General features: G+C 53.4%; 2 protein-coding genes and 1 long non-coding RNA gene across 3 annotated transcripts in view; 1 reads left to right on the top strand and 2 right to left on the bottom strand.

The window, feature by feature from the left end:
* TSGA10IP (testis specific, 10 interacting protein) lies at positions 1–10,071 on the bottom strand. The gene is made up of 8 exons (XM_014538063.1): positions 8,686–10,071; positions 7,847–7,980; positions 7,058–7,743; positions 6,746–6,890; positions 4,122–4,289; positions 1,641–1,740; positions 1,308–1,432; positions 1–152 (listed from the first exon to the last, which is right to left on the bottom strand). The coding sequence occupies exons 1-8, from the start codon at positions 8,806–8,808 to the stop codon at positions 29–31; spliced, it is 1,605 nt and encodes a 534-aa protein (XP_014393549.1). The 5' UTR covers positions 8,809–10,071; the 3' UTR covers positions 1–28.
* On the top strand, positions 3,238–23,710 carry LOC106725771. The gene is made up of 3 exons (XR_001361722.1): positions 3,238–3,247; positions 5,662–5,667; positions 23,082–23,710. It is a non-coding gene; the product is annotated as an uncharacterized LOC106725771 (long non-coding RNA).
* Positions 23,711–23,796: 86 nt separating this feature from the next.
* The window catches only part of DRAP1 (DR1-associated protein 1 (negative cofactor 2 alpha)), a 1,864-nt gene continuing 311 nt past the window's right edge, over positions 23,797–25,349 (bottom strand). Inside the window, exons 2-6 of the mRNA XM_005864464.2 lie at positions 25,233–25,326; positions 24,840–24,959; positions 24,640–24,733; positions 24,358–24,446; positions 23,797–24,028 (exon numbers count right to left, since the gene is read on the bottom strand). Of these exons, the coding sequence (XP_005864526.2) occupies positions 23,917–24,028; positions 24,358–24,446; positions 24,640–24,733; positions 24,840–24,959; positions 25,233–25,326 (509 nt within the window). The 3' untranslated portion in view covers positions 23,797–23,916. The remainder of the gene's footprint in view (positions 24,029–24,357; positions 24,447–24,639; positions 24,734–24,839; positions 24,960–25,232; positions 25,327–25,349) is intronic.

The raw sequence follows: 25,349 nt of genomic DNA, 5'->3' as shown, positions 1-25,349 counted from the left end.
TATTTTCCATAAAGCCTTTAATTTTTATCTAAGGGACTGGATCCCCAGTCCAGGCTTGGGTCAAGTGCCTCTGAGGCTGGCTGCCAGTGGTTCCTGTCTCGGGGGGGCTCTGAGAAGAGTGCTCCATTCTCTCCCCTATTGGTCGTTGGCTCCTTAAAGACAAAGACAAAGATAGAGGCCACTAGACCCTGTAGCCCCCCAACCCTACACCCAAGGCCACCTTGGGCTGTAGGAAGGGAAAGGCCATTGTCACTGATGATACGGGTTCAAATCTGGCTCCTATGCTGTGTGACCCTGAGGAAGGACTTTCTTTGAGCCTCCGCTCCCTTCTGTGAACTAGGTCTTTAAGCCCTGCTCTGCTCAGGTTGCTGTAAGGCAGCGGTTCTCAACCTGTGGGTCGCGACCCCTTTGGCGGTCGAACGACCCTTTCATAGGGGTCGCCTAAGACCATCCTGCATATCAGATAGTTACATTACGATTCATAACAGTGGCAACATTACAGTTATGAAGTAGCAACGACAATAATTTTATGGTTGGGTCACAGCATGAGGAACTGTATTTAAAGGGCCAGAAGGTTGAGAACCACTGCTCTAAGGGGTAAGGGACTACACGTGGGAAGCCTGGCCGGGCACCAGCCCACAATGGAGGCCTGGTGTGTGCCTTCAGGTGAGCGCAGATTCCCGACCCTTTCACAGGGGTCGCCTAAGACCATCCTGCATATCAGATAGTTACATTACGATTCATAACAGTGGCAACATTACAGTTATGAAGTAGCAACGACAATAATTTTATGGTTGGGTCACAGCATGAGGAACTGTATTTAAAGGGCCAGAAGGTTGAGAACCACTGCTCTAAGGGGTAAGGGACTACACGTGGGAAGCCTGGCCGGGCACCAGCCCACAATGGAGGCCTGGTGTGTGCCTTCAGGTGAGCGCAGATTCCCAGACGGGCTCTGCTGCTTATTCACTCCTGTGTCCCTGGGGAAGACCCGGCCCTCAGGCTTTAGTTTCCTCGTTGAGAAGTGGGGGATAACCCTGGCCTCACCTTCCTCGGGGGCATGGGGGACAGAGCCTGGACGTACCCGCTGACTGCTGGAGTCCCAGGTCATGGAGGGCGGGCAGGGCAGGACTGAAGCTTAGATTCAGGGCGGGTCAATGTGGCTGCCCACAGAGTTCCCGCAACCTCTCCCAGACCTCCAGCACAAGGTGAAGGGGGCTGAGGAGACCCTGCGGGGCCCAGCGTGCTGGTATGCACCCCGTCCTCACATCTGGGCAGGGCCAGTTTCGTGGCCAGCTAGATGGCCTCACCTGGGTCTCCGGGAAGTGCCCTTGGCATCCCCCTTCCTAGCCTCAGCCAGCAGCTGTTCCTCATCCAGCCCCAGTGCCGACAGCACCTGGGAGAAGCGCCGGGTCACCGTGAGCCGGGCATTGGTCTGCGGAGAGAGAGGGAGTCCACTGTGCACCAGGGCCCCGAGAACAAGTGGGCTCTGATTTCTGAGGGGGTCCCAGGGCTTCCAGATGGGCAGCAGCCTGGGGTGCCATCTAAGGGGCCCACCCCCACCTCGCCTCCTTACCCACTCAGCCGGTGGAAAGGCGTGTTCTCGGGGGAGGCCACCTGCTTGCCCGGGCGCTAGCTCTCACCTGCATGGCCTGCTGAAACAGGAAGGGCCGGGCCTGCACCCTGTGCTGGATGCCCTGCAGCTCGGCCTGGTACTCGGCAAAGCGCTGCCGCTCCTGGCGCCTGTGGGGACACGGGCCTGTGGGCAGCTAACCATGGACACAGCCCATCCCCACTTGTGAGCTGCTCGTCTTCACTAAGGACTGTGTGCCCTTCCCTTTACAGAGCCATTCCATTCCCCTCCTCGCCCTGGCTTCCTCCCGAGGTCAGTGGGGTAGGAATTAGTATTTGTCCCATTTTACCCAGGACTTCCCTGAGGCTCAGGAGGGTTGAGGGACTTGTCCAAGGTTGCACAGCTGGGACATGAGACACTGTGTCTCCAGGCTGTGCAGCCAGGGCTCGCTAGTCCTCCCAGTTACTCCCAAGGGAGAGGGGCCAGTGGTGGCTTCTGAGCAACTGGGTGGCTGCTCGCACAACTTGTCCCCTCCCTGAGTCCACAGGCTGCACTTCTCACACTGCCCCCGTGAGGAGGAAGCTGTGGCTGTGGGCGTGGTGCTGGGCTCTGGGCTCTTTTCTCTGCTATAGCAGCGGTGGGACCAGTTTGCCAGCATCTGCTGTGGTTCTTATAAGCAGACAGCTTAGAAAACGGGACGGAGTAACTAACAACGATGTTGCAAATAAAACACATTCCAGAAAAATCAAGGTTCCACTGGAGAAGCACAAATCCGGGTACAAAACCCAGTTTGTGCACTCGTCAGAAATGTGTCTGCTCAACTAGCCAGCCTCCCGGCAGCAGGAGGGGTCCTCTGGCCGCCGCACACACAGGTCCCGGCATCCTTCTGTGGGGCACCTGAGAGAGGCAGGGGATGTTGTGGCAGCACCCAGACAGTACGGAGGGAGAAGACTCCGGCCCATGCTGGGCCCTCCAGCACGTCTGCTGGGCCTGGACCCTTGTCTGTGAGCCAGGGAGAGAATCTTCCATTCAAGAAAAAGAGATGGACTTGAAAACCCATGGCAGGGACAGAAGTTACTGCAAAAAGGAGTCGTTGCCATTCAAGGGGGATTTACAGCCGTTGCAAGGGGCTGGGGGGAGGGACAGGAGCTGGCCTTCAGTCTCCGTCTTGCCCGCGATGCCATGTACATTTTCCTGCTTGGTTCTCTAAGCTATTTCCCCCCTCCCGAGTGAAAAGGAAGCATGTCAGTGGATGTCAGCTGTGTCCATCATCACTGGATGCAAGGAAGGCACATCACCTCCCCACCACAGGGCAACCGTTTCTCCCGTGCAGCTCAGAGGAAAGTTCAGAGGCTGTGAGCTGAGAGACCCCGTGGGAAACACTACTCCCAAGTAGGAAATGAAGGCTGCGTGTTTGAAATACTCCTCTCACTGACATCTGCCCCTTGGGGTTTGAAAACTTACGCTTCCTGCCGTGGTAAAAAAAAAACAACAACAATGAACTTAAGGTCTGGCAAGAAGACATCTCCCAGGATGAAAGGAGACGAGGCATGGAAAGGGCTGCCCTGTGCCATCTGCACCCAGTAGGCACGCAATGGCAATGGCATCTGTGAGCAGTGTCACCTGTCACTAGGTTAGGCTTTGGGGGAAGATGCTGGGTACCGAGCCTCCCAGGTAGTGTAGCAGGGTGGCTAACTGGCTGCCTGGATTGGAATCCCAGCTTCGCAGCTCGCGTGGGAAAATGATGTGAGCTCTCTGAGCCTCAGCTTCCTCATATGTAAAATCATGGGAATGGTGATAATACCTACCTCATGGGCCTATTATGAGTCTAACAGTGATTTTCCTTTAAGTATGCATTTGTGGGTTGGTTTTTCTTATTATATTTTTATTGATTTCAGAGAGGGAGGGAGAGGGAGAGAGAGATAGAAACATCAATGATGAGAGAAAAATCATTGACTGACTGCCTCTTGCATGCCCCCTACTGGGAATGGAGCCCAAAACCCAGGCATGTGACCTGACCAGGAATCAAACTATGACCTCCTGGTTCATAGGTTGATGCTTAACCACTGAGCCATGCTAGCCAGGCTGTGGATTGGTTTTTTAAATGGTCAGAATATAGGAAGAGAATCAACTCACTGGCCCACGAGCAATGGCTGTCTCCGGGAGTGGGGCGGGGGGGCGGGGGGGCATAAGTGCTGTTCACATTCTACATCAGCTATTTTGGTAATATCTGAATTTTTATAGTAAGCATGCCTGGCTTGTGAAATTGGAAAAACAAGATTTGAAAGTGTGATGAAGCACGTGGAATATTTAACCTGAGCATTTGACAGCTTCAGAAATTGTTATTTATTGGATGACCTTGGCCCAGCCCCTCCTCCTGAGCCTCATGGTCTTTATCTATACGGCACACAAAGTGGCCTGCCGGCTGGAGGATGGCAGTGCAGGCTCAGCCAGGAGGAGAGGTGAGGGCTGGGTCTGCTGGGTCCTTCTGTCTGACCCAGCACTGCCTCTGCCCTGTCCCCACCAGGCCCTCCACAGCCCAGTTTCCTACCTCAGCTCCTCCAGCTTGCGTTGGGCAGCCCCCAGCCCTTGACTCCTGGGTGCATAGGTTGCCAGGCAGCGGGCCACCTGCTGCTGTACCTGCTGCTCCCGGGTCTTCCGCTGCTCAGCCTGCTGCTGCTCCTCCTGCTGCCGCCGCTCCCAGGCCTGCAGCATGCTTCTTAGTGGGGGAGAGGGAGGAAGAGGATGGGAGGAGTCTGTGGGGAACAGGAGGCTCATACAGGGTCAGGGGCCAGGAAGGGGAAGATAGGGCTAAGTGAATGCATTTTGACTTGAAGGACAGGCAGGTGGATGAATGGAGAGAAAAAAGAAACAAAATGGTGATGTGATAATGGATGTATGGAGGGATAGATGAATGGTGTGGATGGTTGAATAGACAGCACCTAGATCGACCTGGGACATTCTTCCCCCAGGTCTCACGGCCATCTCATCAGTCAGGTCTTTGCTCAGATATCAGGGGGAAAAAGACTCCCTGACCACCTCACCTACCTCTCAGATATTTTCCAGTTCTAGCTATACACCTTGTTTTTTTATTTTTTAAAGATTTTAAAAATTGATTTTTAGAGAGAGAGGGAGAGAGAGAAACATGAACGGGAAAGCAACATCAACCAGCTGCCTCCTGCATGCCCCCTACTGGGATTCGAGCCTGCAACCTGGGCATGTGCCCTGACATGCCTTCCTCCCTCTCCCCCACTAAGAAGCATGCATAGGACGATGCCCAACCAACTGAGCCACACTGGTCAGGGCCACCTTGTTAATTTCTTTATTAATTATCCTCTTCCCAAGTAGAATGTAACCCTCATGAGTGCAGTTTCTTGTCTATTTTGATATATTCATCAACAAGGTATCCCTGGCAGCTAGAATAGTGCCTAACATGGACAGAAACTCAATAGTAGTGAATCAATACATAATTGAATCATGGACAGATAGACAAAGGGGGAGATGCAGTTACTCAATTAGCACATATTTATTGAGCACCAATATGTGCGGGTCCTGTGTAGGGAACCGGAGAGGCCGTGATCAATAAGATCTGGCACCTGCCCTCAGTCTGTGCGCAGGGACAGACACGGCAGTGTGGTGTGGCAAAAGCTATGATGGTGGCGAGCACAGAGCAGAACTTCCTGAAGTGGCCCTTGACTTGAGAGTTGAAAGATGCCTCTGAGTTAGCTGGGCGGCTGAGGAAGGAGGGGGAGCATGAGCGTTCCGGCCACTCTGACCAGCTGGCGTGGGAGACAGGAGCCTCCTTAGCAAGGAACCTGGGCTTGGTCCCAAGAGCACAGGGAGGCATGGAAGGACCTCGAGCAGGAGGTGACAGGATAAGAACTAAGGGGTACTATCAGAATGCTGAAAGGATTCTCACCTACCGCTTCGAGCTGGTCACTAAGACCCACTGAGCCAGCCTCCAAATGGACCCCCGCTCTCCATTCCCATGGCCACCTGGTTCAGGCCCTTACCATCCCTCACCTAGACGATGCCAACAGCCCTCCATCCCCACCCAGTCTTCCCATCTCCTCCCATTATCTCTTGTTCAGCCCCAAGTACAGCAGTTGTCTAACTCTACTGCCGTTATTGTTGCTTTGCCCATCTGTCTCCTTTTCCAGCAGACCTTGAGCTTCTTAGGTTGGAACCAAGTTTTTTTTATCTTTTTTTAAAATATATTTTATTGATTTTTTACAGAGAGGAGGGGAGAGGGATAGAGAGTTAGAAACATCAATGAGAGAGAAACATCGATCAGCTGCCTCCTGCACACCCCCTCCTGGGGATGTGCCTGCAACCAAGGTACATGCCCTTCAGTCCACAGGCCGACGCTCTATCCGCTGAGCCAAACCAGTTAGGGCAAGTTTTTTTATCTTTATATCCTAAGGACACATGAGTATATACTCAATGTGTGTTGCATTAATCACTCAGTTTATAAATTATTGATGGCCCACCCAGTGTGGCTCAGTGGTTGAGCATTGACCTATGAACCAGGAAGGTCACGGTTTGATTCCTTGTCAGGGCGCAAGCCCAGGTTGCAGGCTCAATCCCCAATGTGGGGCATGCAGGAGGCAGCTGATCAGTGATTCTCTCTCATCATTGATGTTTCTATCTCTCTCTCCCTCTCCCTTCCTCTCTGAAATCAATAAAATTATATATTTTTTTAAAGAGTAAAAATACTTTTAAAATAAAAATAAATTAATTAATTGATTATTGATGGATAGAAGATTGGAAGTGAATGAAAAGTTGGTTGTGTCAATAGACCATTGGCCAAGCCAGTGGTCCTCAATCTTCTGGCCCTTTAAATACAGTTCCTCATGTTGTGACCCAACCATAAAATTTTCGTTGCTACTTCATAACTGTAATGTTGCTACTGTTATGAATCGTAATGTAAATATCTGATATGCAGGATGGTCTTAGGGGACCCCTGTGAAAGGGTTGTTCGACCGCCAAAGGGGTCGTGACCCACAGGTTGAGAACCGCTGGGCCAAGCAGACAGAGATGGATGGATTGATGGATCAATAGATGATTGGATAAATGGAGGAATGAATGAGAGGATGAATGGTTAAGTATCTCTTGGAGAATGGGCTCCTTTTCTACTCCCTGCCCTGGGCCCCCACACTCCTTCTCCCACCTTACCTGGTGGCCTCCTGCCGTTTGTGGACGGTACGGGTGGGGAAGTTGGCAAACGGTGTCTCATCTTCTCCCAAGGCCTGGGCCTTCCCGCTCCTGTTGCAGTTTTGGATAGCAATCCGCCAAGCCTTCCAGGGATGCTTTTTGAGGCCTATCCCAGTGGGAGAAGTTACCTCTCCTGGCCCAATGGGCAATCCCACCTAGCACCTGGGGCACAGGCCAGCCCTGTCGGAACTCCTGGCCCAGGCCACCGGCTCCCCAACCTCTCTCCCCCTGTGCAACTTCCTCGGGAACCCAGGTGTTGAGCCCCACACTCACCACGGTCCAAGTTTTGCTCTATCTGCTTCTTCATCTTCTCCAGGTCCCACATCCCTTCCAGCTCCGTGGCCCTTGCCTTCCTCCTCTGTGGTCCTTGGGGGTCATTGGAACTGGGATGGCTCCCTTGGCCCTGCAGTTCACTCTCCTCGGAGGCCTCTGCACAGGAATTCCACCCCTTTCTCCGAGAACCCGCCCTCCGTCTGCGGGGGGCCTTGTGCCCCTTCTCCTCCTCCTCCTCAGCCTCCTCTGCAAACCATTCTTCCTCCAAAATCAACCTCCTCCTGGGAGACTGGGGCAGTTCCCCAGAGCTCAGACCCCTCTCAGCCTCCTCAGCAGCCTCCTCAGCAGCCTCCTCAGACTCCGATCCTGATCCTGACTTCTTGCAGGGTGTCTGGAGGCCACACTCACTGGGCAGCTCCAGCTCTCGGCCCTCCCCTTGGCCAGAAGGGATGGAGACGTCCCAGGCCTCGAGCTGCTGTCTCCTCTCCAGGTGTTGCACCTTCATCTTCCAGCTTAAGTCATGGGCCTCTAGACAGCTGTCAGTGCACTTACGGCTGAACTTGTGCTGGGGGGCCGCTGGGGCGGAGAGGGAGCCAGGCCGAAGTGGAGCCTGGCCATCTGTGGTGTAGCTCTCCCAGGCCCATTGGAAAGGGAAGGAGGGTTTCCGAGGAGAAGAGAGAACAACACTGAGGAGGGAGAGAGCAGGGGGCAGAGGTCAGGGTCAGGACACTGACCCCCAACGGGGCCTGACACCCAGCATCCCTCCCGGCCCTTCCCACAGCTGCTTACTCCTCAGCCTCAGCAGAGCCATGCCCTTTCTTGTTCCAGCTCCCGGGCCTCCGGTTCTTCTTTGCCGTCTGCCCTCCGCTCTGAGCTCTCTGCCGCTGACTCCGAATCACACTATTACCACTCCCAAGCCTCCCCTGGGCGAAGACAGGAGAGAAGGCCCAGGTCCTAGACCACATCACACCTCCACCAGGGGGCCCCCCACTTCTCTGCACCTTGGCTGGCCCCTAAAACTGACTGACAGCGACCTCAATTCATAATATTAAAATAGCAACAACTCAGGAGAGGCTCGGACTTTAACCTTCCCAAGCATCCTGTGAGGTAGGTACTCACTATTACACCCATCATGCAGATGAGAACACTGAGGGTCCGAGAGGTAAAATCATTTGACTAAGGTCACACAGCCAGTAAATGGAGCCAGGACCTGAACATGTTGAGTCTGTCCCCAGAGCGTAGTTTGTCACCATTGCACTATGCTGCCTCGGGGTCCTGGACCGCTCTTCTGGCTGCCCCATAGGGCCCTGGACTTGCTAAGCCAAGATGGAAGAAACTCATTATCTTTCCCAAAGTCCTGCTCCTCCCACAGTGTTCCCTAAATCACTCCATTGGGAGCCTGGGAGCCTGGGAGCCTGGGAGTCATCTCCTGGCATCCTCCTCGTCTTCACCCCCATCCTTATAAGCCTCCCCATAGCCCCTTCCTCCCTCGAGCCTCCCTGACTCTCACCTAGGCCTCAGCTCAGTCTCATGGCTTCCCAAGGGCCTCCCTCAACCCTGGCCTCCCCTGGCCCCGATAGCCAGGCTGCCCCTGGGCAGTTGGAAGTCCCCCATGGGGCCTCCCTCACCTGCTCAGCCTGGTCGATGCCTGACAGAAGCTCCAGCAGCCCTGTGCCCATCCCTGGAGCCTGGAGCCTGGAGTCCTGCCCTGCTCTCCTGGTCCTGACCAACTGTTGGTGGGTGTTTAGCATATTGGTGTCCTGCCCCACCCCCCACCCCCATCTGCCAGCCTTGGAACTGTCCTCTCCACCATCTCTATGGCAACCAGTCCTCAGCCAGTCTCCAGGAAGGGTCAGCCCAGTATGTGAGGCTAACTCCCTACTAGAGGGAAGAGTTCAGCAGGATGCTGAGGAATAGTCCAAGCCTAGGAGTCCAGAAACCCCGGGCCAAGTCCTGCCTCTGCTCCTGCCTCTACAGGCCTCCTCGGGGACCTGGTGTGAGCCCCCTGCCTTTGCTTGGCCTGTGTTTCCCCATCTATCTGTAAACTGGGCCTCAACACTCAGCCATCTGGAAGGGCCCTCGCACTCTGTGAAGACGGCCAGGGGACACCAGAGGCGGGCCCTCTCCCTCTGCCTGCCTCCGGGGCTGCTCCCCAGCCCTGGCTGAGGCCCTGTGGGAGCCAAACTGAATTCTCACAAGGTTTTGTCCAACCACTTGCCCTCCCAGGCCCTGACAGGGCGGGAAAGGCCAGGAAGCTGAATGCCGAGTCCGGGAGCGAGACAGCAGGCACACAGGAGCCCGGAGCAAGCTCTGCGGGGCGTTAGAGCATTTCAATCCTGCCTCAAGCTTCCAAGCAGCACCGAAAAGCCTTGACATGGTAAATCCCGTAGGACACCTGGCAGTGCGCTGCCACCAGCAGCATGGGAATAGGGTGCCAACCCGAGGCCCTGGCGGCCTGTCATCAGCTCTATGACCGCAGCATCAGTCTCTCCGGTGTTTATTTAATCTCATGCTGTTTTGCACAGTGATGTGCTGTACAGGCTTGCAACCTAGGAGCAGGAAGCGCTACATAGCCTAGGTGTGTAGCGGACTAGGCCACCTGCGTTTGTGTAAGCACCCTAAGATGTTCCGACGATGACAGAAATCACCTAATGAAGTATTTCTTGGAACATATCCCCGTCGTTACGCGACACATGACTGTATATAATTTCTCTACAAAAACGAGATCATACTTGTTCTGCTTAATAGTATGTTCTGCCCAGCCTTCCATGCCATACATGCAGAGCCACCATCATTGAGTGTTATAGTCTGACCAGCATAATGTACTAAACCCATCCCCTACCGTCAAATATGCACACGGCTTCCGCCAGCTTCACTGCTACACACGTGGCCACAGTGACAACCTTGTAAATGAGCTGTTGCACATTGGGCATTTCTGAAACCTAAGTTCCTATAAGCAAATTTGCTGGCTCTAAGCAACATAAACTTTTTAAAAATTCTCACCCAAAGATATGTTTATTGATTTGAGAGAGAGAGAGAGAGAGAGAAGAGAAATATCAATATGTCAGGATCAAACCCACAACCTAGGTATGTGCCCTAACCAGGAATCGAATCTGCAATCCTTTTGGTTTACGGGATGATGCTCCAATCAACTGAGCCACCCGGCCAGGACAGCAATATACCTTTTAAAAATATATTTTTTAATTAATTTCAGAAAGGTAGGAAGAGGGAGAGAGAGATAGAAACATCAATGATGAGAGAGAATCATTGATCAGCTGCCTCCTGCATGCCTACACTGAGATTCGTGCCCGCAACCTGGACATGTGCCCTGAAGGGGAATCGAGCCGTGACTTCCTGGTTCATAGCTCAATCCTCAACCACTGAGCCACACCTGCTGGGCATGACTTATGTTTTTAAAAGATCCCTCTGGTTGCTGTGTAGAGATTAAACTGGAGGGCCAGGGTGAAAAGAGGGACTGTCGTTCAGGAAAGAGTCTGTAGGACTTGGGCCAGGATAGGAAGAGAGAGGGAAAAAGGGGAGAGGTCTGGGCCTGGGCCTGCCACCACTTAGAGGTCAGGAGAGGTCAGGGAGACACAGCCAGGGAGACCAGACGAGGCCAGTGGGGAAGAAGTGAGCCAGGAGAGTGAGGGCTGCCAGTCAAGTGAAGACAGTGTTGCAAAGACAGGGGAGCGGCCAACTGTGATAAGAGCTACTGAGAGGTCAAGGCAAGGTCGACAGTTAACAACTAAATTTGGCAAATGTACTTGTTCCTGGGCCCATATTCCAAGGATCAAACACAGGAGGCTCCTTGCAGACTCTGGTGCCTCTGCCACATCACCCAGCACCTGCTCACAGAGCCCCATCTGAAACTTCCCCTTTGGAGCTAAAAGGAAAAGTTTAGGAAAAAATTAGCTAAAGTCTAGGGGAAATTTCTTTCGCTTGAGGAACATACAGTATAGGCTTTGTGTTTTCTGGAGGTGGGAAGGGGAAGCTAAGTTACTATGTCTCACATTTTTTGCTTTGGCTGCCAAGAAGCTCGGAGCCAAATTTGATATTGAATTAATAGAGCATTTTCATTTTTTTAAAATATATTTTATTGATTTTTTACAGAGAGGAAGGGAAAGGAATAGAGAGTTAGAAACATGGATGAGAGAGAAACATCCATCAGCTGCCTCCTGCACACCCCCTACTGGGGATGTGCCCGCAACCAAGGTACATGCCCTTGACCGGAATCGAACCTGGGACCTTTCAGTCCACAGGCCGGCGCTCTGTCCACTGAGCCAAACCGGTTATGGCCATTTTCATTTTTTTAAATTATATTTTCATATTCTTGAGTTTCCATTTCTATTTTTATTTTATCTTCCTGCTCTCATAGGAAGCAATCTTAACTGCATTGTGAAAAAGGCAGGTATACAAAGTAATTCCACTCATTCAGCAAATATATGAAAATGCCTTGTACTGGTCAGGTCCGTTTAGTTAGCAATTGACAGTTCTAAACTAAGCCAAAAATGATATAAAATAAGTAGCTGCCTTATGTTACTCAATCATAAAAGGTCAGGGATGTCTGCCCTCAAGGAAGTGCAATCTCTGTGAATGAGGCACAAAGCTGGCCCTCCGAATCCAGTGACCAGTCACTCTGGAGGGGGCAGGACAGTGCTCCCAGAATGGAACGGGGTTCCAGGGGCTTAACACAGCTCTTTCCCTGATTTCAAAGCCCACAGGCAGGGCTGTCAGGGTCGCAGGACAGTCCAGTGTGAGATGTCCCCATGGTGAGGACCATGTGGGGTCCCTAGGCTCATGGACCCCCATGGCTGTCTTAAAGGGGGGCTGGCGTCCCCCTTCTTGCTGCTCTCCTTGCTAGGTAGGAGGCAGCCTGTGGGCAGAAGGCGATCTGGGGCTGTGGGTGTTAAGCACTTAACTCAACTTCCAAGGATTAGGAAGTCCACCCCTCTGCGTGAAGAGCAAAGCAGCCAGGCCAATGTGGCTCAGTGGTCAGGTGAAAAAGGGGGTGGGGTTTCGGGAACAAGGGGGAGGGTCCAGGTGACCAGACTCAAGTGGTCAAGTGAACAGGGGCCAGGTGAACAGCGGGAAGTGGTCAAGTGGATAAGGCAGGGGGGCCACCTGAATGCGGAGGAGGGTCAAAAGAAGAAGAAAAGGCCACAGCTTCCTGTGGCCCAGACTGTGGATGGCAGCAAGAAGGTCCCTGTCCTCAAGGAAAGGCGTGCCCTGTGAATGAGGCAGAAATCTGGCCCTCAGGGCTGGGGACCTGTAAGTGACTCTGGTGGGGGCAGGACAGTGCTCCCAGAATGGAACGGGGTTCCAGGGGCTTAACACAGCTCTTTCCCTGATTTCAATGCCCACAGGCAGGGCTGTCAGGGTCGCAGGACAGTCCAGGGTGAGATGCCCCCATGGTGGGGATGCTGTGGGGTCCCTAGGCTTATGGACCCCCATGGCTGTCTTAAAGGGGGGCTGGCGTCCCCCTTCCTGCGGCCCTCCCCATGGGTGTCGCTGACCTCACTTTTGCCTGGATGGAGGAACTTGAGTCCTGTATTCTGTGTGTGTGTGTGTGTGTGTGTGTGTGTGTGTGTGTGTGTGTCTTCCTCTCGTTTTATCGCCATTTCTCTCTGTCTGCTTCTTTCTTTCTGATAGGAACGTTGGCTGCAGGCAGTGCCAGGAAAGGGGCAGCTAGAATTTGTGGGGTAGACTATCTAAAAGGAGGAACCTACCCAGAGAAAGCGCGCAAACGCTGCAGAGGAGCCCCCCTGAACTTTGGGGGGAATATCATCTGTGCAGGCACAGGGTGAAACCCCACAAGCTGGACAAGAAGCCTGCCAAGAGAACCACCACTGCCCCGGCCAGTGTGGCTCGGTTCTTAGGCATTGTCCCGGGCACCTACTGGTTCTCTCTCCCTCTCCCTGAAATAATCAATCTTTTAAAAAATGTGTTATATACATTAATAGAATATCTCTCAGCCTTAGAAATAAAGAAAAGTATGCCTGGCCAGCCTGGCTCAGTGGTTGAGCTGTCAACCTATGAACCAGGAGGTCACAGTTCGATTCCCAGTCAGGGCACATGCCTAGTTATGAGCTTGATCCCCAGTGTGGAGCATGCAGGAGGCATCTGATCAATGATTCTCTCTCATCATTGATGTTTCTATCTCTCTCCCCTCTCTCTTCCTCTCTGAAATCAATAAAAACACATTTTAGCCGAAACTGGTTTGGCTCAGTGGATAGAGCATCGGCCTACGGACTGAAAGGTCCCAGGTTCGATTCCGGTCAAAGGCCTGGTTTGGCTCAGTGGATAGAGCGTTGGCCTGTGGACTGAAGGGTCCCAGGTTCGATTCCGGTCAAGGGCATGTACCTTGGTTGTGGGCACATCCCCAGTAGGAGGTGTGCAGGAGGCAGCTGATGGATGTTTCTCTCTCGTCAATGTTTCTAACTCTATTCCTCTCCCTTCCTCTCTGTAAAATAATCAATAAAATATATTTTAAAATAAAATAAAATAAATAAAAATAAAAACACATTTTAAAAAAGAAAGAGTGATGAGAGGTAGGTTTTGTTGTTTTTGTTTTGTTTTGTTTGCTTTGCCTCTTTGTCTCTGCCTGATTATTTGATTTCATACTCTCCTGTAAGTGGAATGCAACCTCTGGATTCTTCCCATTCCAGCATACAGGATGATGTGGCAGCCAGCTACTCTGGGTCATTCAGAATAGTTCTGTGAGGTGAAGCCTGCTTGCTCTTTGTGACCTGTAGACAGTTCATGGACTATCCTTACCTCATATTTTATCCGTGGAAACTGTGCTTTCTGTTATTTATTAAGTCACAGCCATGCTTTTTCACAAATCATCTTGAAGTGGTTGAAGTGATCTGTGCTAATGCATTCATTCAACAGTTGCCTTCCATGTATGTACCAGACTGTTGAACTATGAGGGAAGTAAGGCTTGCCGCCTGTAGACTGAGACACCCCCTGCTGGCCTGGTCACCCCTAACTGCCCCCCTGTTGGCCTGGTCGCCCCACGCAGCCTACTGTTTAGTCATTTGGTCGCCCCTCACTGCCCCCACTGCCGGCCTGGTTGCCCCACACAGCCTGCTGTTCAGTCATTTTGTTGTCCCTCACTCACCCCCCTGCTGGCCTTGTCAGCCCAGGCAGCCTGCTGTTTGGTCATTCATCCAGTTGTTTCGGTCATGATGGACCCTGGCTATTTATACATTAGGATTCCACTTACCTAAGATACCTGGAATAGTCAAAGACATAGAGACAGGAAGTAAACAATGGTTGCCAGGGGCTGTGGGAGAGAAGAATGGGGGTTAGTGTTTAATGGGGACAGAGGTTCAGTTTAGGGTGATGAAAAGTTGTGGAGATGGACGGTGGTGGTGGTGGTTGCACAACAATGTGAAAGACTTCAGGTCACAGGGCAAGGGGATTCAAACTCAAGGAGACAAGGACGGTCACAAGATTAACTTTGAGCCTAGAAAGGTGGATCTGGCCCCGCAGCAGGCCAGAGGCAGGGTGGCCAGTGAGGAGTTTGTTGGAATAATTCAGGCAACAAATGATGGAACGAGTGTTGACAGAGCAGCATCATTTACTGGAGGCTTCGGAGCAAGGCACCATTCCGAATCGTTTTATGGTTTCTACCAGCCGAGTGGTTCTCAACCCTGGCTGGGAGGCTTTATGTACCATGCCTGGGCCTCCAGCCAGTTAGCTCAGAATCTCTGGAGATGGGCTCGGGTATCAGCCACCTCAAAGTTCCCAGCGATTCCAGTGTGTGGTCAGGGTGAGAACTCCTGCCCCCACCGAAGGTCAAGGACCGGGGGCCCGGGACTAAGTCCATTCACAGCCGAACTGATCCTGTCACAAAATCAGTGGTCAACAGATCCCTGTAAATATCAGGTAACCCTTACAAGGACCCTATTATCATGTCCATTTATAATAAGGAAACTGAGGCACAGAGAGTCCGGTTATCTGTTTAAAGTCCCAGGCTGATAGGTGGAGGGGGCGTGTGTGTGCTAGAATTAAAATTCAAAGAGTATCACCCCAAAACCCACACTCAGGTGGGTGCTCTGTTCCCTTGGGTGTAGCAGCGAGGTGAATCCCTGGGGGATCAGACCAAATGGGTGATGAAGTGGAGCCTTCTGAGGAGGAATGGAGGGCCCAGGCGCCCACCGCATCATCAGTCCCTCCATCCCCAAGGTGATGGGCTTTCCTGTAAAATGAGAGGTGACTCCAGACAGAGGCGGTGGGCAGAGGCAGGAAACCCACAAGGCGGAAACAAAACTCAGAACTTAAGAGCAGGGGAAAGTGAAACCAGCCCCCCCCGCCCCCCCTACACACACCAGGGCAGGAGGTGGGAGAGAATCTGTGGCTGGAAACAAGAGCAACACCACACACACACACACACACACACACACACACTCACTCACACACTCACTCACTCACTCAAATGGCCAGAGCCCTGGCCGCCTCCCTGCTCCTGGAACTTCCCTGTCCCCTATCCGTTTTCTCTTCCTCCATAGCCCGACATTAAGCGGATGTGAATGTGTTTGCTGTCTGCCCGTTACCCCCGCCCCAACTAGCATGGAAGCCCTGTGCGAGCAGGTTGACCAGTTCTTCCATGCTCTTCTCCCCGAGCCCAGTACAGCGCCTGGCACAGAGGAGGTGCTCAGGAAATATTTGTTGAGTGAGTGAATCAAGAAAACACATATGACCCTATGCAGGCCACTATTTACCTGTTCTTATAGGACACCGTGTAGGTACAGTGGTTCTCAACCTTCCTAATGCCTCGACCCTTTAATAAGTTCCTCATGTTGTGGTGACCCCCAATTTCATTGTTACAAATTGAACATAATTAAAGCATAGTGATTAATCACAAAAACAATATGTAATTATATATGTGTTTTCCGATGGTCTTAGGCGACCCCTGTGAAAGGGTCGTTCAACTCCCAAAGGGGTCGCGACCCACAGGTTGAGAACCGCTGGTCTAGGAGGATAAATTGGTTTAGCCTATTCTGGAAGACAATTGGCAATGTTTTTGGGGTTTTTTCTCTTTAAACATGGGGTGCATAGACTTGAGCAATCCATGCTCCTTGGTGTGGGGCACTCCATGTATCACCGGGGTCCAAAAACCCTCCCTTTAATATGGACTTGCCCTTCAGCCCATCCCAACCCTACTCCTGCTCCCAGTCCCTCTTGTGTGGCTAACACATGCCCTTCCAACTGCTTTCCACGTCTGTCGGCCACAGAGGCACATGGACCGGGTGCTTCCCGGGTGCCAGGCGCCGTGCTGAGCACTTTGTGTCAGATCGCATTTAACCACCTGTCCCTGGAGGAGATGCTCTTCTTATCTGAGGAAACAGAGCTTCGGTCACAGAGTAAGTGGCAGAATATACAGGAGTATTGTGTTCTGTTTGTAGTTTCCATAAACGCTGCTGTGCTAGATCTTGTCCTGCCTTTTTCTGTTTTTCACTCAACACTATGCATTTAAGCTTTGTCCACATTGCGTTCCCCAGTGATGGGCCCCTCCAGCCTCCCAGTCTTCGCCACTTCAAACCGTGCCGAAGACACGCCTTCCTACGTGGAGAGGTTTTCCCAAGGAGTGGAACTGCCAGGGGACACTCGGCTGCCAACCTGCCCTTTCGAACATGCCTGCTAGTTTACATCCCCCCTCCTTCCCCCATGAACACCACGCTGCCATTTCCCACCTCCCCACCAGCCATCGGGTTATCTGACTTCCCATTCTTGCCAACCTGATGGGTGTCATGTCGGACCTTGTATTTTCTTTTCTTTTTCTTTTTTTTTTTTTAATCCTCACCCATGGATATTTTTCCATTGAATTTCAGAGAGAGTAGAAGAGAGAGGGAAAGACAGAGAGAAATTTGATGTGAGAGAAACACATGGATTGGTTGCCTCCTGCACGTGCCCCGACCAGGGCCCAGGCCGGGGAGAAGCCTGCAACCGAGGTAGTGCCCTTGACCAAAATCGAACTCGGGACCCTTTGCTCCACAGTCCGACACTCTATCCACTGAACACACCGGCTAGGACAGCGGTTCTCAACCTGTGGGTCACGACCCCTTTGGGGGTCGAATGACCCTTTCACAGGGGTCGCCTAAGACCATCGGAAAACACATATATAATTACATATTGTTTTTGTGATTAATCACTATGCTTTAATTATGTTCAATTTGTAACAATGAAATTGGGGGTCACCACAACATGAGGAACTGTATTTTTTTCCCACTGTACATGGAAAATGTAGCTATTTCCATCCACAACGTGTCCCTGTGTTCGGCCTCACAGGGGCCATCGTAGCCTCACAGGGGCCCTCGTAGCCTCACAGGGACCGTCTCAGCCTCACAGGGGCCGTTGCAGCCTCGCAGGGGCCGTCTCAGCCTCCCAGGGGCCGGCATAGCCTCACAGGGGCCGTCACAGCCTCGCAGGGGCTGTCGCAGCCTTGCAGGGGGTGCCGCATCCCACGTTGGGGGTGAAGGTGCGAGACAGAAGCTCCTCTCGCTGTCTCTCCTGCTGCTCTCTTGCATATCGCCGATGCTGGAAGTTTCTGAGAGCAGTCTGCAGGTGCTGGACATCATACTTTAACTGGTCAACACGAAGTTTGGCATTCTGTCTTTTGTTGGGCGGCTCCTTGCTGGACCAAATCTCCAGGTGTTCTTGCTGGCTGAATATCTGGTATGCTTGCTTGGATTTCGTTTTCTACTAAGTGCACAGACTGCTTGTCTGCCGTCTCCCAGCGTTCCATGTGAGACTGGATCTGTTTATGAGTTTGCTGGTACAGCGGTTCCATGTTGCCGGCCCAGCCGGGTCTGGTTCTGGCTTCCTCCGAACCTGATTCTGCTTCTTGAGTGTGTCCCTTATGGGTGCCATGAGTTGAAATCTGCAGTTTGTTGAGTTATGCTGTAAAAGCACAGGTAGTTCCTTTTGTGCCTCTGGCACAGCTTGGGCGGGGATGTAAATTGAGTAGGGAAGGGTCTCAGGGAATCACCAGGGCGGAGCAAACAACAATGGCATCTCCGGGACTCCTTGCCTCTCCGCGACTCCTCAAGGCCATCCTGCCTCTCCCCTTAGGGGTCTGGGACCTCAGAATCCCGCCCCAAACAAGCTCAGTGGATTCGAGAGTTTGTAACCCCTTTCGATTGAAAAAAACCGCACATCCAGTTGCAGCCCACCTGGCGTGCGACTCCATACCTCCGTTCTTGGCGCCTCTGCATATCCTACTCAGTCTCAATGCTCTTCTTTCTTTCCTTCCAGTTGTAGAGCTTCCACTGGGCCAGCTTTCCCACGGTTCTGAACGATAGCTGTTTTGTCTTATAGTTGGTATTTTCAATGTTGTTGTGGGAGGCAGCACGCACAGGTCTGTACCTTACGCCACCATCTTGGTTCATGAGGAACTGTATTAAAGGGTCGTGGCATTGGGAAGGTTGAGAACCACTGGGCTAGGCGGACCTTGGATTTTCCTTTGCAGCTCTCTGATTACTGGGGTGGGTGCAGAAATCTTATTTGAACATGTGCACGCACACAAAATAGGAAGGATGTGATTTCACAATGAAGATAATTCACTCCGATGATGGAAGGTCAGCGTCACACAGCCCTGCCCCACTCCCCAGCTACAAGGAGTCCCCTGAGAGAGTCCAGAGCCACATGACACGCCCACCAGAAGCTGTGCCCCAGGAGGAGGGACCAGGCCCCTATGACCCAGGTGCCACTCCTCTGCCACAGAGCTCACAGCCTAGAAGAGTGGGACCTTGGTCCCATCCATGTCCTGGGTCAAGCCTACATACCTGAGAACAGATGGGAGGGGGTGCCTCAGGTAGGGGAGTCTGTTAGCTCCACCCCTCACACTCACACTGGACACCCCCCTCCGCCCCCAGACCTGTGTACAGCCCCTGCCCATCTCTGGGCCAAAGAGCAAACTCAGGCCACTCATCTCACTTTCAGAGCCACAGTAAAATGGGAGTGATGACAGCTCTCCTAGAAGAGGGCAATGCACTCACCCTACCCAGAAACCCCGTGGGAGGGGGTACCAATAGCGCCCCCCGTCTGATGTGGTGAAGCCACACGGTCACACTGGTGCTGAAGCAGGCCATCTCACACCTCCAGGCCAGTGGATGGCAGGCCAGGTCACTCCATCCCTCAACTCTCCTTCCCCTCCTCCCCCAGCCCCTGGGGCAGGTGTGGGGGAGGAGTACCTCCTACTCGGACCTTACTTCTTTCTTCCCCTCCACTCTTTTTTCCTTGTGGCTTCTGGGGCCCTGAGGGGCTGCCAGTGCCACAGGACACCCCTCAGCCAAGGCAGGCCCAAAAGAGGGCTGGAGTTGGGCCCCTGTGTGGTGCCTGAGGAAGTGGGAATCAGGGGAGCCCAGAGGGAAACCCGGATAGAATCACATCAAACCCTCCAGGCCTTTGCCCTCAATGCCCCTCCCTGGAGCCTTCTCCCCACAGACAGTTTTCTGGCCCCCCCAATCCTCTCTTAATGGGGTTTTCTCCTTAAACCTCACCTTATCAGTCTCCCCAAAACCCTGTATAGAGTGGCTGGGGCCACTTGTCCTGCCCGGGGCCCCCCACTCCTCCCTTATGATGCTTTATTTTCCCCAGGACACATATCACCTCCGACACACTATTTAACTTCCTTATTGTGTCTCTCCCCCATCAGAGATAAACCCTGAGAACATCACTACCTAGAAGTGTCCCTATAGATAAAAATGTTATGAGAGTATCATAAACATGTATGCAAAGTGTGTAGCTTAATATATTTTTCTATCAAACCACCACTCAGTTCAAGGTATAGAACATTTCCAGAAGGCTCCTCGTGCCCCCTCCTAGTCAATCCCCATCCGGAAGTAACCATTTATTATTACTAGAGGCCCGGTGCAAGAAAATTCATGCACTGAGGGTGGGGGGGAGTGGTCCCTCAACCCAGCCTGCCTCCTCTCACAGTCTGGGAGCCATCAGGGGATGTCCTACTGACGGCTTAGGCCCTAGGCCCTTGCAGCCGCTGTGGCTTTGTCTGGATGGACATCCGGAAGATGTCTGTTCTAATTAGCATATTACCCTTTTATTAGTATAGATTATTTTAGTCCTCACCAGAGGATATATTTCCATTGATTTTTAGAGAGCATGGAAGAGAGAGGGAAAGACAGAAATTTTGATGTGAAACACATCAATTGGTTGTCAGAGCCTGAAGTAACTATTATACTGACTTCTATACCCATGAATTAGTTTCACCTGTCCCTGAATTTCATGTAAATGAACAATGTCTCAGTGTGTACTTTTTTTTTTTCTGGCAGGACTTTGGCAAAGGGATTGTTGACAGATGTAATAGCAAGGGCAGCCAGCCAGCCAGGGAGGTGGCACCCTGGAAACAGAGACCATCCAAGGTCTCCACGGTGTGTACTCTTGTGTTTGGCTTCTTTTGCTCAACAGAACATCTGCAGGATTCACCCAGGATGTTGTAAGACTGGTTTGTTCTTTTTTGTTGTTGTTGTTGTTGTTAATCCTCACCCAAGGATATTTTTCCATTGATTTTTTAAAATATGTTTTTACTGATTTCAGAGAGGAGGAGAGATAGAAACATCAATGATGAGAAACAATGATCTGCTGCCTCCTGCATGCCCCCTACTGGGGATTGAGCTCGCAACCAGGACATGTGCCCTTGACTGGAATTGAACCCGTTCGCAGGCTGACTTTATCCATTGAGCCAAACCAGCTAGGACTCCCCCTCCTTAACACCCCACCCCCATTGATTTCTTTAGAGAGAGTGGAAGGAAGGGGGAGACAGAAACATTAATGTGAGAGAGAGAGACCGATTGGTTGCCTCCCACAGGCACCCTGACCAGGGCTGGGGATTGAGCCTGCAACCCAGGTACGTGCCCTTGACTGGAATCCAACTCAGGATCCTTCAGTCCAAGGGCCGATGCTCTATCCACGGAGCCAAACTGGCTAGGGCCTGGCTCCTTCTTTATTGCTGTCTGTGAAGCAACATCCTACCACTGATTTACCCGTGCTCTTGCTGATGGGCATTCGGGCTGGTTTCCACTGGGGACTATGAGCATTCTGGTGTGTCTTGCGGTGGACGTGTGCCTCGGGGGGACTGCTGCGTGGCAGGACAGCGTATATTAAGACTCAATGAGAAACCGTTTTCTAAGGTGGTCGCACCAACTGATATTCCCACCAACAGCTTGAGTTTGGGAGTCGCCACCTCCTCTGCAGCACTTGGTAGCGTCAGACCTCATAGTGTTGGGTGGGAGACCGCATCTCATTTCCCTGCAGAGTGATGGCATTGATGCTCAGTAAACGTTTGCTGGATGAATCCTTAGATGGGCTGTGGAGGGAGGCTCTCCACTCGGCAGGGACGGTGGGATGATACCCTTCACATGACGGCCAAGGCCCCTGATTCCCACGCTGGCCTCAGAAGCTGCCCCATTTCACACACTAGTCACACTTACACTCTGGCGTGCAGCCGAGGCAGGCTGAGACATTCAGACAGGACTTGGCTCTTTGATGATAGAGAATAAAGAAACACATTCATCCGGTTCCAGGTGGAGCTCTGCAGATGGGGTAGTCACAGGCTGCCCCATCAGTGCCCAGTGGTGCCCACAGGGCAGAGCCACCTTTCCCCACTTCCAGGAGGCACTGAGAGGCCAGACCCAGCCTGGAGCACTGTCTGCCCGGCCCCTGTCCTCTGACTGCAGAGGCTGCACTCCTAACACTTGGCCGAGGACGAGTCAAGCCCTTCCCGGCTGCCCGTGAGGTCCTGCACCAGAACCTGGCTGGTCAGTCACCCAGGTTGGCTAGACCACCTTTCCTAGCCTCCGCCAGAGAGAACCGTGTGACCGTTCCAATGGGAGGTGAAAGAGGTGACAGGGTCACTCCCAGTCCTGGACTAGAAAAACCGCCGTGGGTCTGAGCTTTCCGCTTCCGCAGTGACCTTGGACGTCATGGGTGGAGGATGATGAGGCCACAAGACAGAGCGAGCCTGGGCCCTCAAGTCCCTCTTGGAGAAGTACCGCCCACTGATCAGATAAATCCCACTATGAACCTTACATGAACACGAAATAAGTTCCACTGCATTTGAGCCTGTATTTTGAGTCTGTTACATCAGCCCTTGTCCCTAACTAACAGGTACTACCAGCATAAATAGTACAGTATATGTAACTAACAAAGGTAACAACTAGCCCCATTTTACAGATGAAGAAACTGAAGACAGAGAAGCTACAGAACTTGTTTGAGGTTAGTAAGTGAAGAGGCCAGGATTTGAACCTGGGGCCTGGTTCTAGAGGTTCCACTCCTAAGCACTCTGCTAAGGCGGAACCCATGAGCCCCTGGCCATCTCACCCCCACCCGCGCCTCCTCGACACTTTTGCCCATGAAGATGCTACACACACCGCAGGTTGAATAGAGGAGAAATGGTTTCCCAAAAGAAAGCAGGGGCACTGTGCCCAGAGGGCGAGCAGATGAGAGGCAGACAGAAGCCACACGCCCCCATACTCCGGCGGCCTGGGCCTATCCATGCCAACCAGCAGCCTCCCATTTCACACAAGTCAGACACTTCTGGGAAAAACTCAATCCCGCCATCCTCCTACCTAAACCGCACTCTCCCTGTCAGGCCGCGGTCCCCTCGGACACTCCCCACCTCACTCCATTAATTCTCCCCCATCCTGTCCCTTCACCCCTCCCTCACTACAAGCCTGCATTTCCACCATCTTAAAAACAGAATCAAAAACTTCCCTCCTCCTCCCTCTGAGCCACTGCTCTCTCATCTCTATTTCATAGCCCTGAGCAGTTGCTTCAGCTCACCTGTTTCTCACCTCCCGCTTCCCTGCCTCACCACACGAGCCACCGAGGCAGCTCTGGCAGAGGCTGGCCTGCAGCCTGCAGGTGTCCTGCAATCACAGCTGGCCTCTCCTTCCTCCCAGACCCAGGGGTGGGCACTACCAACGGATCCTGTCTCCTCTGATCGAGCGAGGTCACCTACTCTCTAGGGCTACACCCAGTACCACTCCACACCTCTCAGCAGCTCATCAGAGCAGAAATGGTGACCTTCAGGTCGAACCCTGCTCTTCCTCCTGTGTCCCCAGCTAGAAAAGGCCCCTGCCCGAGTGGCTGCAGAAAGAAACAGGAGAGTCCTTAGGGTCCCCTCCCTCTCAGCACAATCCAGGCGACCATCGGTGCTCAAGTCACTGCTGACAGAGACGTCAAGTCTGCCCACTGCTCCCAGGCCTCCTGCCCTCCTCACCGAGCCATGGCTCCCTCAAAGCACATCTGCCCACGGACACTGCAGCTCCGGGTGTAGAACTGACTGTAGACCGAGCGACTGTGTCACTGTCCTGCTCACAGGCCCTCAAGGCCCTCCCCAATCTACCTACCTACCTCTACTCCCACCGCCCCTCCCCCCACCCTTCATGGCACCAGGCCTAGCTCTACAGCTCCTATTACTCAGCCCGTCTATCCCTTTGCAGTAGCCCAGAATGGGCAGAATGGTCTCCATCAGAGAGATAAGAAAAGGCTGCTCAGAGAAAGGTAGGAACCTGCCCAGGGTCATACCGTGTAAGACAGGTTGTCCCTCGGCATGACCAGCACACTCCCCCCACCTTCCTTCTATCCGCACCCAGCAGATGCATGCCCCCGCCCCTCCCTTCACTCAGCCGCTGCCCAGCCCACCACGGCTCAGTGTGGGGAAGTCAGGTGGATGGATAGGAAGGTGGCCACAAAGCCCTGCACAGAAGCTAGGATAAACACCGATGTTCCCTTTTATTTTTATTAATAAATTTAAGAACAGCTCTATCTTCTCTCCTCCGCCCAGAACAACTAAAACCAACTAAAAGGGGGTGTGGCCTGGGGGGCAGAGGGTGCTAGGAGTCATAATCCTCTTCGTCCTCTGCATCAGGTCCTGAGGGGCCCGGGGGCGCTGGGGGCGGGGGCAGAGGCAGAGTCGAGGTGAAGGGCATGAAAGGTGTTGGGGGGCTGCAGGGCAGAAAGCAGGAGAGGAAGGTCAGGTTACTCTCCGGTGCCCACTGAGCCCCACACAGGAAGCATGGAGCCCACCACCCTCTGTACCAAAGGGGGGGCCAAGCCCAGAAAATGGAAGGGCCCAGAACAGGTCCCTCAGCCCCGACCCAGGCCCCACTCACTGCCCTGCCCAGGGTAAGGGGGTTCTGAGACACCGTCTCTGTCGTTAAGCCCTCCTCAGTGCCGCCCTTCCCGTTCCCCAACTCTGCCACCATGAACACAAGCAAGTGGCCAGAGGCCTGGAGGAACAAGTCTGCTGGTGTCTTCCTGGGGCCACTGCTTACCTCTGAAAGTGGGCAGGGGGGCGGCTGGCCTGGGGTGGGGCCTGCGGTGTCTCCTCTTCCCCATCAGTGTCAGTGTCCTCGGACTCGTCCTGGGAGCAAGACAGGGGTCAGAAATGACGAGAACGGCATGGGCCCGTCACTGGAGAGCCCAGACCCCGGGAAATGGCAGGGACGGGAGGCTGACCTCACAGCCCCCATGGACAAAACGGCCACAGGTGAGGATGGGGCCCGGCCTTGGGCCAGCGTGGAGGGGCAGGGCAGAGGGCTGGGGGCCTCCCTTACCTCCTGCTCCGAGTCTGTCCCTGATAGCTTCTTGTCCTTGCCTTTGCTTCCCATCCCACCATTCTTCCGGCTGCTGTTGCCTGGCTTCCGGCCCCTGTGGGAAGGGACAGTCCATCTCCCCGTTCCTTCACCAGACCCCACCCACCTCCAACCCCCGTGGCCTTGGCCTTCTACACCCGGACCTTGGCCCTGGTCCCCACCTGCGGGCACCCTTGTCCCCGTCCATGTGGTTGTCTTCCCCATCCCCCTGCATGTCAGGCACGGATGCCACCAGGTCCTTCAAGAAGTCAAACTGCTGCTCCAGCTCAATGCACTGCTTCCTGGAAGAGGCGGGAGGGGATGGCGTCTGGCAGGGCCCGGCTGCCTCCACCTTCATCTCCACCGGCCGACCTCGCCCCTTCGCGGTAACACCCCACCTTTCCCAAGTTCGAACCCACCGGCCTCTACGGCCTCGCTGGTCTCCCAGGAGCCTCCGGCCTGCAGCCTCCGGGGCTGGGGCCTGCGGGCTGGGCCCTCCGAGGACCCAGCCTCTCTTAAGCGTGTGAGCTCCGGGGACCGAAGCCCACAGGGCCCCTGTCTGCGCGGCCACTCACAGGTGGGACGTGGTCATGGTCTTGGCGTTCCGGGACTGGGTCACCTGGCAGGCCTTCTTCAACAGCGACTCCAGGAACAGCTCCAGGGCCCGGGCTCGGAGCGTCAAGGAGAACCCC

Source organism: Myotis brandtii, unplaced genomic scaffold (assembly GCF_000412655.1).
Source record: "Myotis brandtii unplaced genomic scaffold, ASM41265v1 scaffold187, whole genome shotgun sequence".
Lineage (NCBI taxonomy): Eukaryota > Metazoa > Chordata > Mammalia > Chiroptera > Vespertilionidae > Myotis > Myotis brandtii.
The sequence above is the reverse complement of the archived record's forward strand: the minus strand, read 5'-3'. Positions and strand labels throughout refer to the sequence as shown.

Bases quoted from the DNA above. Each gene is read 5' to 3' on its own strand.
- TSGA10IP (XM_014538063.1), bottom strand. From the start codon at position 8,808: ATGCTAAACACCCACCAACAGTTGGTCAGGACCAGGAGAGCAGGGCAG. The intron at 7,981-8,685 runs GTGAGGGAGGCC...GTCTTCGCCCAG, and splicing joins GCATCGACCAGGCTGAGCAG to GGGAGGCTTGGGAGTGGTAA. The intron at 7,744-7,846 runs GTAAGCAGCTGT...CTCCCTCCTCAG, and splicing joins GGCTCTGCTGAGGCTGAGGA to TGTTGTTCTCTCTTCTCCTC.